Raw genomic sequence first — 12,406 nt, forward strand, 5'->3', positions numbered from 1 at the left:
ATTATAATTATATTATTATTTATTAATTTTTTGAGATAAATATAAATTTATTTTTAATTAATATGACAAATAATATAAAAAATATTTACAAATAATTATATTAAAGGACATTTAAGTAAAATAATTTACTAGTAATCTTTTATTACTTTTAACCAAATATAATAATTATTTATACCTATTAAATTTCATCAAATATAATAATAATTTATACTCAGTAATCTTCTAAGTAATTTATCTTCAAAATAATCTTTCTATTATGACAATAAAATATTACCCAAACCAAACGCCCCCTTATAGTGTTATTGATGATATAAAATACATGCTAACGATTTGGATGATAAAAAATTAAGTTTTTTTATTTTATATAATTATAGTATTACGGTAATAATTGAAAATGTAAGAAATATTTTTGTATTTTAAAAATTCATAAAAAAAAAACATGTAAAACAGTTAAAACACGTTTGATATGAAAAATATATAAAATGTGGATTTAATATATTTTAGGTTTAAATATTTAAAATATGAATTAAATAGGAATACAAATTTTTGTGTTTTTACTAACTAGAGAATATACCAGGCATCTCTTATTTTGGAGAATTGACCTTAACCCATGTTCCCTAATTTTGTCCGGTTTGACAACATTTGTTTGGTGAAGTTTGATAGGTGGATAAATCAATATGGAAAGTTTTGGGTAGTAAGTGATAAATTGATGAATTTGGGGGTAATATTAAGTTCTTACAAAGGATAAAAAATATTATTTTTAAATTAAGCAATAATTTAATTAATGAAATTTAGAATTTATAATCCTATTATTCAATCCATTTGCGCAACACTTAAAGGTATGTGTTATTGCATTTAATTATTCTTTAATTTTCAAAATGTTTTTTTTTCCCTATTATCTAATTTTATTAATAAGATATGTTATGGTTATTGAAAAAATGAAATCCATTTTTTGAACTTTATATACATTTATTGAATTTTTTTTTACTATGTTTTTAGATTAAATTTTATTATTAAAAGCATAATAATTATCAAAATTAAACATAAGAAATCATCAATGACATTTGTTATGTGCACTTGAGATAGTGTAAATTGACCTGAACCATACCATCCCTGATATGATCTAATCTAGATTTTAGTTTAAAAAACTAATTTAACTACTTAAAATTATGTAAATTAGAGTTTTGATTTTTAATTAGGGACAAGTTTAAAAACCCTAAGTGATTACTTTTTAAATTATTGAAGGAAATTAATTTTGTAATTTATATATCTAAAAGGTGTAAGTAATATTGACAATATAATATATATTTTAAGAAATTGATAAAAATATCTTTTAATCATTGTTCATGGGGTTAAAAAAAATTTTAAGGCCAAACCTTAGGTGGATTTGGTTTGGGTAGTATTTTATTACCGAAATTTAAAAATTATCTTAAAGATAGATCATTTGAAAAATTATTAAGTATAAATTATTATCATATTTGATAAAAAATGGGTAAATATAAATAACTATTATATTTGGTTAGAGATAATAAAAGAATATTAATATATTATTTTATTTAAGTGCTTTTGTATATAATTATTCTAATATATTTTAATGTTACTTGTTATATTAATTGAAAATAAGATTATTTTTGTTATAAAAAAATAATAAATAAGTATATAATTTAATAAAATTAAAATTATCTTGATAATATTTTAATATTTAGGAGGTTTGGTTCATGGTACATAAAGATTATCGATTTTTGCATGCTGCCTGCGCCACCAAACCATAGCGGTATCCTCCAAATACAATATGACATGATCAATCATATTGGTATCACCCTCAATACCTGTAGCACGGAAATCCTGTTCAACACACCACAAAAAATTATCAATTTCCTTGGCACAACGCGCACCCCTGTATGCCTTTGGTCGTGGCACGTCAGTTTTGGCGGGTTTGGATGATGATGCTGTGGCGGCAGCTGCCCCCTATGTTACTACCATCTTACACAACACCAAGTCACTCTTGATATCCCCCAGTTCAACATTCATCCCTCGAAACTCTTCCCGTAATGCAACAAGTAATATATTTTTTATTACTGAGATTACTTTATTTAGTTTGCAAGTAATAAAAAAATTATAGTAATATTCTATTATCAATGATGATGTAGTGGATAATATAAGAGGTAACCTTATTATTAACTTTAATTTAGATATTAAAAAATTACCAATATAATCTTGAATTTATTATAATTATATCCTTACTCATTAATTTTTTAAGACAAAAATATAATCATTTTTAATTAATATAATAAGTAATATGAAAATTATTTTATAATAACTATACCCAAGAATATTTAAATAAAATAATATCTTAATATTATTTTATTACGTCTAATCAAACATAGTAATTATTTATATATATAAAAATTTATTAAATATGATAATAATTTATAGTTAGATACTCTATCTTATCAGTAATATTTTATTTTTAGTAATAAAATATTACTTAAATTAAATATACCCTTAAGGTGGAGATAATACTAAAAATAAAATTGCCTTGTCACCATTAATAATTAAAGATTATTAAAATATTTTATTATTTTAAAATAAAATAAAATAAAAAATAAAAAATAAATTACTAAAATAATTTTTATTTATTTACGACCTATCGTAAGTGGTTAAAGAATTTATTCAAAAAAAAAAAAATTTCGTGTAAATTATTGTTTAATCATAATACAGGGATTCGGGGAACTTATTTCCTAATTTAATTTTAAAAAGGATAGGGTAATTTTAAAATTATGAAAACATTAGGGTAGCAAAATAATTTCCAAAAATGAAAAACAAAAACAGTACTTTCCTTCTTTCATTCTTGGCCTGTCTGTACTCTGTACTGAAAAAATTGACGGACAATAGAAATTTGAGCCCCGTGAAATCTGACTCCCGTCATCGTATACAAGCTCATCGTCGATCTCGTTCATCAGTAGTCATTCGTTGATTTGCGATTGAGTTAGTTCTGGTATGATCTTTATTTGATTTCGTTAATTTTGTTAGAATCAGTTTTATCAATGTAAATGGACGAGTTTCATTGTTTTAGAGATAAATTTTTGCTCCTTTACATGTCAGTCTGGCTGCTGAAGAACTCACATTCTTCCATATCAGACAGGAATTTATTTTTTCAGATGATTTTGCACTGATTTTTGTAGATTAGTGGATTTCGTGGTTCTTTGTCTTATTAAGCTTATTTTACTCATTATTACAAACTTTTGCTGAAAAATATCTTGTTATGCTTGTTACGGTGTTATGCCCTCAATTCTTGGCTCTGGACTCTGTAAAATAACGAATTTGTGCCCTTTTTATCTATGGAAGTTGAGTGGATGTACGTGTAAACATTTCCCTTCTTGCAAAACAATTTAAAAGGCTTTATGTATATTGAAAGCTGGGTTATTGATTTAAGCTCTTACTGTGTTGATTACTTTCAGTTAGTATATTTGGGGTGTTAACTCTATGAAGTATTTGTTCATCTGTAAGTAGGACTGTTGGAAGAATTCAGTTGTTTAGGTGGGAGGGAACGGATGGGTGCGCCAAAGCAGAAGTGGACCGCAGAAGAAGAATCAGCCCTTAAAGCTGGAGTGCTTAAGCATGGGACTGGCAAATGGCGAACCATACTTTCAGATCCTGAGTTTGGTGTCGTTTTGCAGTCACGTTCAAATGTAGATCTCAAGGTATGCAATAATCTTTGGAGATATTATTCAGTTTTAGAGAAAGGAACTGTGTTTTTTCTTTCTAGGTTAGACGGTTGTTATTTCTCGTTTAGTAGCATTTTGTTTATGGCATCATTATGCATTCAAACAGGGCTCTTTACTTAATCTGATACTAAATGTTCTATGATGCATTGTGGTGTACTAACTTGTGTAATGTTTACCGTGGATAGGATAAGTGGAGAAATATAAATGTCACAGCAATATGGGGATCTAGGAAGAAGGCTAAGCTTGCACTTAAAAAGACTTCACTGACCCCTAAACACAATGGTCAGACTCTGCTGACCCCTAAGTTGATGCCTGAACTTGATAATAATCCCATGGCTTTGAGCACTCTACCTCAGAATCATGAAGAAGTTCTTGATGCTAAGCCTCTAGCTGTATCAGGAGGACAATTGCGATCCTCTGGTTCGAGAGAAGCAGTTGCAAGGTTGACATCCTTTACCAAGATATAAAATTGCTGTTGCTTTTGTTCAGAAGTTATTCTTCTTAAGCTGGGGTTCAATCTTAGAGAAGTATGAAAGTGAATGATCATTTTACTCTTAACAACCAATCGTATTAGTTTCAATGCTCCAACTTATTTTATGAAGTGCATGCACTACTGAGCACCCTATATAATTGATCATTGACCTAGAATAATTCCCTGAAAAGTTAGATGATTTGAACTATATTATATTCTGTATAATATTGTTAAGAAATGATCTGGAAAAATGGCAAGTATCTCATTATTTATAGTGGATGTTTTCAGTTTTGTAGACCATGGAAGTTTTGCACTATGAGTCAAGCTGTCCTGCTGTTGTATAGTATATGATTATTCACTTACTCTGTTGTCAACTTGTCTGTTTATTGTAGGTTGGACAAACTTGTATTAGAGGCAATTGCCAAATTGAATGAGCCAAATGGTTCTGACAGAGCTTCAATTGCTAATTACATAGAGGTAATCAACCTGTGCATGAATTCTGCAACTGTTTATGTTTGTAGACAAATACTTAACTAATTAAAGTGCAGGACAATTTTAGTGTTTATAATGCTTATAATCATGAAGATATTCTCTTCAATTTGCTTCTTGAAAAGATCTCCTCCACTCCACTATTTCTTTTCTTAAATTGGTTACTTATCCAGAAAAAAGAGATATTGTGAAAGATTCCCCTGCTCAGAACTATTGTATGATTGAATTTTTCTTTTTTGTCAGCAATTCTTTCATATATATATATAAAGGATCTTGATTAGTTATCATGTTACTATTTCCAACTGGCCAAGACTGTAAATTCTGGTATTGCTTTGGAAGCATTAATCAAGTTATCATCAAATTTCATGCAATTTTGTTGATTTGTCAGAGTTGTCAGAATATTACTCATTTGATGATCAATTTAGAAGTAGTATGCAAGGAAATGGAGGAACATTTTCAATATTTGATTACAAGTACAAATTTATATTTTTGAATATATTGATCTGATTTTGACATTGTTAAATTTCATTTGTAGAAGCAATACTGTGCACCTGAAAACCTGAGAAAGCTATTGGCAACAAATCTAAAGCTTATGACAGCAAATGGCTCATTGATGAAGGTAGTCTCCTGGCCATGTACTAGATGAAAACTGATAAGCCCATGATGCACATTGATTGTCATTATAATTCACATTAACCAATCAAGATAATTACTCAGCCAAAATTAGGTGAAAATTGATATATATGCCCATTCATTGATTGTGACATCCATAGACTTCAAGCTGATGAAATTATAGTTGATATCTATTTTTTCCAAGGTATCTTGGAAGGTCTATGATGTATGAGTGAATTACTTAGCCTGATGTTTTTCCCAACCATGAGTCCATAATGACAGATAACTCAGGAACTGCATGCAGAAAATGCCTTCAAATATCTTGGTGATGTAATTAAAACAGATAATACTGAGTGTAAAAGAAGCATAGCAGTGAAAGAAATGTAGATCACCCAGAAAGCTTCATTTTTACCTTTCTTATGGATTTGATAAGATTTAGATTTTGTTGTTCCAATTTGAATGCATACGGTTACAGCAGAAGGTAAAAATACATATCAGCTTTAGATCATAAAATGGGGAGATATATTCTGAAAAGAAAACTGTATGCAATAATTGTAATTAGGGATTATCTGATTTTAATGATCTTTATTTAACAGGTAAAACATAAGTACAGCATTGCCCCCAGTGCAACTGATTCTGTTTCAAAAAGGCCTCCCAAGTTACTGCTGGAGGGAAGGCAAAAAGTTTCACTGAAGCCACATAAAAAAGACATCACCATTCTTACCAAGTCCCAGGTTGAGGCTGATCTATCAAGGATGAGAGGCATGACAGCACAGGAGGCTGCAGCGGCTGCTGCACAGGCTATAGCAGAGGCTGAAGTTGCAATTGCAGATGCTGAAGAGGCTGCTAGAGAGGCAGAGAAAGCGGAAGCTGAAGCAGAAGCAGCTCAAGTTTTTGCAAAAGCAGCAATGAAGGCACTGAAATGTAGGACGCTTTGTGCCCGGTGAAGTCCTTCACCTGCTGCTGTTGTGTAAGTGCCTCAATCAAAAACTATTTATATATAATAATTGTATGCAAGTCATCTTGGGAAGATGCTGATTGGACTTACAGATAATTGATGTAGTGAGTGCCTTGAGGGGCCTTGTTGTCTACTTGGGCAGAGTCTCTCATTAGTTCAAGCTTTACGTTGGCATACAATTTTGCATGTGTTAATGAATCTTTTCAAAATCTTTGGGTTTTAGCCATAGAATTTGTTATTCACTTTCATCATCTCTGTGAACCCCTCTTTCTCCATCATTGGTACTGATTCTGGAGGTAAAACTGTTACATATCTACACTTATCTCAATATTTCCACTTTTAACCTGTAAACTTCAAAGTTTGGCATCTATATATATTGGAAAATCCCTCTTTAAACGATCCTTCTCTTGCACATTTGAGTTTCAAAACTAGAGCCAAGAAAGATAACATGTATCAGTTGGTCAATTCTAACACCCTTATATCTGTTATTTTTGAAAGGAGTGTGCAATTTTAGATATTCTATTCCCAAACATTCATAGTTTAAGATAGTTAAGCTTTGATGTAACATGCAATGTTGTGGGTTCCTGAATATTAGTATCAATTTGTGGCTTTAACAGTTGTCAATCTAATTGACCTCTTTCAAACTTGTGCAGATGACTTGATACGTGAATGGATTGGTAGACAAGATCAGTGTGCAACTCATCGCCTACTTAAAACATCATTGGGATCAACATCTATACCTATGTTATGTATAAGGTTAGGCTTGTAAATCTAGAATTTGAATTACCGACGGGAAAGAAATAGAAATCAAACATCTGGTGCCAATCTAGATATATAATCTAACCCTTGTTTTTTTATGATGAGTTAAAACCCAAAAAAAACAAAAAAAAAGGAACAACTGCATATATTTAGCTAGCATATTTAATGGCAATATTGCTGAAAAATTAGTTAGTGCTGTGTTTAAGGCAACTATTTTGATAACTGTTAATCCGTTGTTGCTCCATATGCGGATGGGGTTCACAGGATAAAGGGAAAGGAAACTATGCGGTTACTCTTTGAACTACATGCCAGAAGCCCCTTGTCTAAGTTGTTTGTTGATTTTAAGTGGGGAGTACTGAATAGGAAAAATGCATGTTGGAGCCAAGTTTTTGTAAGGCCTTTTAGTTAGGAAAATGCGTAAGATAGATCATGCCAGACACACAAAGCAAAACCAAACAATCTTTTGAATTAGTTCATGTAGAACTCTGGGGACCAGCACCCATATTAGCTGCAAGTAGAGCTAGATACCACTTAAATCTCCTAGATGATTATTCTAGCTATGCTTGGATCAACCCTATTACTTTAAAGTCACAAACATTAGAAACCTTTAAACAACTCAGAAGCTTAGTTAAAATACAATTTGAGAGATTTATCAAGGCTTTACAAACTAATAGAGGGGTGAATTTGTTGCTTTCTTTAATTACTTAAAGCAAAACGTGATGGCACATAGATTTTCATGTCCCCACACACACTCCACCAAAATGGAAAAATTGAGAGAAAGCATAGAAATCTTGTTGAGACTATTCTAACTGTACTGCTCAAGCATATATGCCTCTTGGGTATTGTGGAAAGCTTTTCACACATCGGTATGCCTTATAAATAGGATGCCCTCACGAATAATTGAAAATATCTCACCACTGGAAAAACTCACTCAATCTAAACCAGATTATAGCTTTATTAGGTGCTTTGGATGTGCATATTATCCTTAAGAGCATACAAAAAACATAAGTTAGATTATCACTCTAGCAATCATTGGTTATAGTTCTAGTCATAAAGGTTTCCTATGCTTGCACAAAACTGGTAGAGTATTTATTGCAAGAGATGTTGTGTTTGATGAGCATGACTTCACTTACAACTAAATCATGAGTCACTCCTCTCAAGCCAAGACCAACATATGCAATACATCACTGACCACTCAATTCCTAATAATCTGCAATTATTCCAATCTACATCAGTGTGGTGGTTCAACAAGCAACAATACATCAAAAGCAACTCCTTAAGTAAGTTGTTCTCTCTCATTTTCAGTAAATTGTGATAACATGAATAACATAGTTCAACCTAATTCTCATACCAATGAGGACATTCCATGTATAAGTCTTATATAAGTCAGCACAAATTGTTCTCAATTGGCTTTCCTTTCATCACTGTCATAACTTAAACTTGAAACCTTTAAAATACCAAATTCTCTTTCATTTCTGACATTATGTTTAACATGCCTTAAGGTTCTAACTGTACCATCAAGCATGTTTATCCTGTTAATCCACATCCCTACTGACAATAACTAATGTTTTTCCTGTAATAACAATGAGTTTGCAATAATATCATCATATTTTGGATACACAGCCTAACAAATGGGGCCAAAGAGATTACTGTAAAACAGATTTCAAAACTCAGAAGTTGTTGACACCGAATAAAGCTTATTGTGCGCGACAGTTAGCACAGGATCAAAGCTTTATAGATCCGAAAATTTATTGTTTCCAAAGAACAGATGGGTCAGCTCCGTGACATTTGCAATTTGAACAGGTATTATACCTGACAATGATTGAAGTTTAAGTAAAGGAGTTGAAGCTTCAGAAGTTTTCCAAAAGTTCTTGGTATGTTGCTGTCTTGAACTGTCTCAGTAATTATGTAATTAAATTCATAAAATAAATTGTAATGAACCACCGTGCTGTTATTTACAATCCCTTGATTAATTTTATATGTGATCAGATAGCATATATACTAAAAGACCAAGAAATTTAAATGCATATTCAATATCTTAATAACCTTTCAATCACATGAAACTTGCAAATTACATAAACTATATTAATCTTAGATGGAATACACAATATAATGGGTCAAACAATTTTTAGTATCCTCCGTTAGATTATTTCGCTTGACAGTAAATACAAGGCTGAAGCTTGTTAGATTGCCAATGGATCAGCAGGGAGTTCACCGGAAAAGTTCTTGTTGCCAAAAAACAGGTGGGTGAGCTTTGTGCAGTTTGCAAGTTCAAAAGGTAATACACCTGACAACAGATTGAAAGTTAAGTAAGCTTAATTCTTGAAGCTTCAAAAGTTTTTCAAAACTTCTTGATATACTACTAGTTAGAAGATTGGATAAGAGATCCGAGTGTGTCAGCTCTATGCAGTTTCTAATATCATTTGGAATTGCGTCCTCTAAATTATTGTTCCACAATCATAATTGTTGAAGCTTTCACAAGTTTCCCGAAACTTCTTGGTATACTGCCAATTAAATTATTGATTGAGAAATCTAATTGTGTTGGCTTTGTGCATTTTGCAATATCAGTTAGAAGATTCATCAGTTTTCCAAAATTTTAATATTCCATAATTTTGGAATATCAGTTAAATTCTTCCATAATTTTAATATTTGAAGCTTCATTAATCTTCCAAAACTTCTTGGTATGTTGCTAGTTAGGAGATTATTTGCCATACTCAAGTGCATCTGTTTTGTGCAGTTTCCAAGGTTATCCGGAATTGGACCCAATAAATTGTTGTTCCATAAACTTACATGTTGAAGCCTCACAACATACATAGGCCGGTGAAAACAACAACGAACTGCCCGCCTGAAAGTTTCAAAAATATTTCTACTCACCAACAAACCCAGTATGGCTTACTACAAATCATGTTCCTTTGGATTCTATGTTAAAAACATACAAAATGCAGTAACAGACTGCGGCACCTACAAGAAAAATTAGCTTGAAAAAAAAAGTAGGAACTTGGTAAAGCCAATGCCAAGAGGTCTTTCCCTACCACTGTAGGGTAAACAGCAGTAAGCAAGAACATACCCTTCTATTGCTAAGCCTTCCATTCTACCCAGAGGGAAAAGCACTACATCGTTCAACTTGTACATGATGGTAACTAAAAAGCCTACCAGTACACTGAATAAGCTGAAGCATTTATATTACACATCTTTCTTCAGTATTTAAAATAACACATTCAGCATGCAACTGAAACTAAAAACACAAACTCAAGCAACTCAGGCAACATAGCATTAATCTCTTTAGAAATTTATTGAATACAGTCAGACTACCGAGATTTTATTCTCATGAAAAATCCAGTAAATCTAACATAAGCTTCAAAAAGCGAAAAGGAAACAGATTTATCTTACAAACTCATTTCTCTTATTCTTCACAAGTGTACGTATTTAACATCAGCCACGTGCAATCTTCTAATTCTAGATTGTAAAACCAATGAAAACTTAAGCTATGACATCCTCAATGAAGAATTAATATTATTCCTGGATAAAAACTCAAACTTTGATGCCACTATAAACAGCAAGGCTTTTACATTCTTAAAGTTATCAGCCCCCTTCTCATTACCAAGGACAAGGTATTTAACATTATCACAATTACAAAGTATATAACATCAATGCGGTTAAAGAACACAATCAAGGCGCCAAATTCCAGTACTCTGTGAAATACCTAATATTAGCCCAGAATTCAAAACAACCCTTGACCAAAACCATGTTCCAAGGTAATTAGAGATCACATTGTCCAGAAACAGAGATATCAACCAAAAAAAAATAACCTGAACAATAATTATATATGCCAAACAATTACTACTCAAGTTGTATAATAAAAGAAGCCACTATCTCTTCCTGAAGAGTTCATTTCTCACTAAAAGAATTTCCTTCAAAAGTTGATTAGGGAGCACATTAATCACAAATTAACCCAAATTTAGCCGCCGATGTAACATAAGTAACCCAAACAGCAAAACTCAGACTAAAAATTCCTCCCAAAGTTATAATTTGTCTATACACGACCGGAAAAGCACATAACTAAACACCAAATCAGTTACCACTCTAAACTAACAAACGTCAATAACAATCATCCATTTCCAAAGAGAAGTAATTTTTCATTTTTTTTTCTCGGTATCATTAAAATGATCAATCATTATTATACATCAAAATAATAAATCGCATTGAACAAAAAATAAACAATTCATTCCAACACCACAGTAGCACCTAGCTCTTTAAGCTTCTGAACAATGGAATCAGCCTCTTCTTTGGTGACTCCTTTTTTTACAACAATAGGCACTTTCTCCACAAGATCTTTAGCTTCTTTTAAACCCAAATCTGTGAAAGTTCTCACTTCTTTTATAATCTTGATTTTAGCAGAGGCGTCGAACTTCTCAAGTTTCACATCAAACACCGTCTTCTCCACGGCAGCTTTGGCCTCCGCTGAGGTGGATCCGGTGGCTGCCGCTCCGGGCGAGGTAGGCCCGGAAAGAGCTGGGCCATATCGGTTGAGACCCATTTTGTGACGGAACAAGATAGAATAGTCATATCGTTCGAGCTTTGTAAGGTCGAGAAGTTCGTCGGCGATGCGTTCCAGCTTTTGAGTCCGGGTTTCGGCGGCCGTTGATAAAGAACAGCAAAAGGCGATTGGTGGTGTCGGTTTTAGAGTGGTGATTAATCTGGTGAGAGATTTGTAGGGAATTTTCGTGGTTACAGAGGTCATTTTTGAGGTAGGGGAGAGCTTCTAGTAGTGGGCTTGTTCTTTGTTTTCGTCTACTTTGATTTAAACACAAAGGAGAGTGAAAACCCAATGGTACAGGTAGGGGATTCCATCGTTAGGGTTTAGAGATATAGCGGAAATTATGGCGGATAGCATCATATCGTGAGTCCAAAATTTAATTTTTTATATTATATATTAAATATTATATTATATCATATAATATAATTTTTAAATAATAAAATAATAAAAATTTTAATTAATATATTAGTATTTTTGAAAATATCTTAAATACTTTCAAAAATTTAAAATTTCTTATATACATCTTTATTATATTATTATTTTTTTAAAAAATATATCAATATGCATTAATAATATGTATCATATTATATAATATATCTACTATATCATAACATCAGACGAAGCATGATTGGAAAGAGGGCGTATTGAAGAGGAAGAGACGATGTTTAGAGATCATCGATCGTTATCAACAAAATTAGATCTAAAAGTTTGAAAATCCCAAGGGAAAAATATAATTTTTGAAAACTTGGTTCGAGAGAAATTATTAGTTTTTAAAGTTTAGGGGAGAAAAATAAAATAAAATTTAAGTTTATTTTTAATATTAAATATAAAATAACGATTTAACTCTTAAA

The 12,406-nt window shown here is 31.6% G+C and overlaps 2 protein-coding genes across 6 annotated transcripts; one reads left to right on the forward strand and one right to left on the reverse strand.

Annotated features, from left to right (window-relative positions):
- Positions 1 to 2,853: 2,853 nt before the first annotated feature.
- Positions 2,854 to 7,084, forward strand: LOC123227864 (telomere repeat-binding factor 2-like). Of its 5 annotated transcripts, none has more exons than XM_044652996.1 (7): positions 2,854 to 2,998; positions 3,511 to 3,704; positions 3,914 to 4,170; positions 4,593 to 4,677; positions 5,225 to 5,308; positions 5,895 to 6,271; positions 6,913 to 7,084. In XM_044652996.1, the coding sequence occupies exons 2-6, from the start codon at positions 3,555 to 3,557 to the stop codon at positions 6,246 to 6,248; spliced, it is 930 nt and encodes a 309-aa protein (XP_044508931.1). In that variant the 5' UTR covers positions 2,854 to 2,998; positions 3,511 to 3,554; the 3' UTR covers positions 6,249 to 6,271; positions 6,913 to 7,084. The 5 variants fall into 5 exon arrangements, with proteins under 5 accessions (XP_044508931.1, XP_044508926.1, XP_044508938.1 ...); XM_044652991.1 differs by having other exon boundaries at positions 3,514 to 3,704; XM_044653003.1 differs by having other exon boundaries at positions 3,514 to 3,704; positions 5,898 to 6,271.
- Positions 7,085 to 11,133: 4,049 nt separating this feature from the next.
- Positions 11,134 to 11,917, reverse strand: LOC123227894 (50S ribosomal protein L7/L12-like). The gene has a single exon (XM_044653027.1). The coding sequence runs from the start codon at positions 11,757 to 11,759 to the stop codon at positions 11,241 to 11,243; it is 519 nt and encodes a 172-aa protein (XP_044508962.1). The 5' UTR covers positions 11,760 to 11,917; the 3' UTR covers positions 11,134 to 11,240.
- Positions 11,918 to 12,406: the final 489 nt, after the last annotated feature.

This window comes from Mangifera indica, chromosome 1 (genome assembly GCF_011075055.1).
Source record: "Mangifera indica cultivar Alphonso chromosome 1, CATAS_Mindica_2.1, whole genome shotgun sequence".
Lineage (NCBI taxonomy): Eukaryota > Viridiplantae > Streptophyta > Magnoliopsida > Sapindales > Anacardiaceae > Mangifera > Mangifera indica.

Bases quoted from the DNA above. Each gene is read 5' to 3' on its own strand.
- LOC123227864 (XM_044652996.1), top strand. From the start codon at position 3,555: ATGGGTGCGCCAAAGCAGAAGTGGACCGCAGAAGAAGAATCAGCCCTT. The intron at 4,678-5,224 runs GTAATCAACCTG...TTTCATTTGTAG, and splicing joins CAATTGCTAATTACATAGAG to AAGCAATACTGTGCACCTGA. The intron at 5,309-5,894 runs GTAGTCTCCTGG...ATCTTTATTTAA, and splicing joins CAAATGGCTCATTGATGAAG to CAGGTAAAACATAAGTACAG.
- LOC123227894 (XM_044653027.1), bottom strand. From the start codon at position 11,759: ATGACCTCTGTAACCACGAAAATTCCCTACAAATCTCTCACCAGATTA.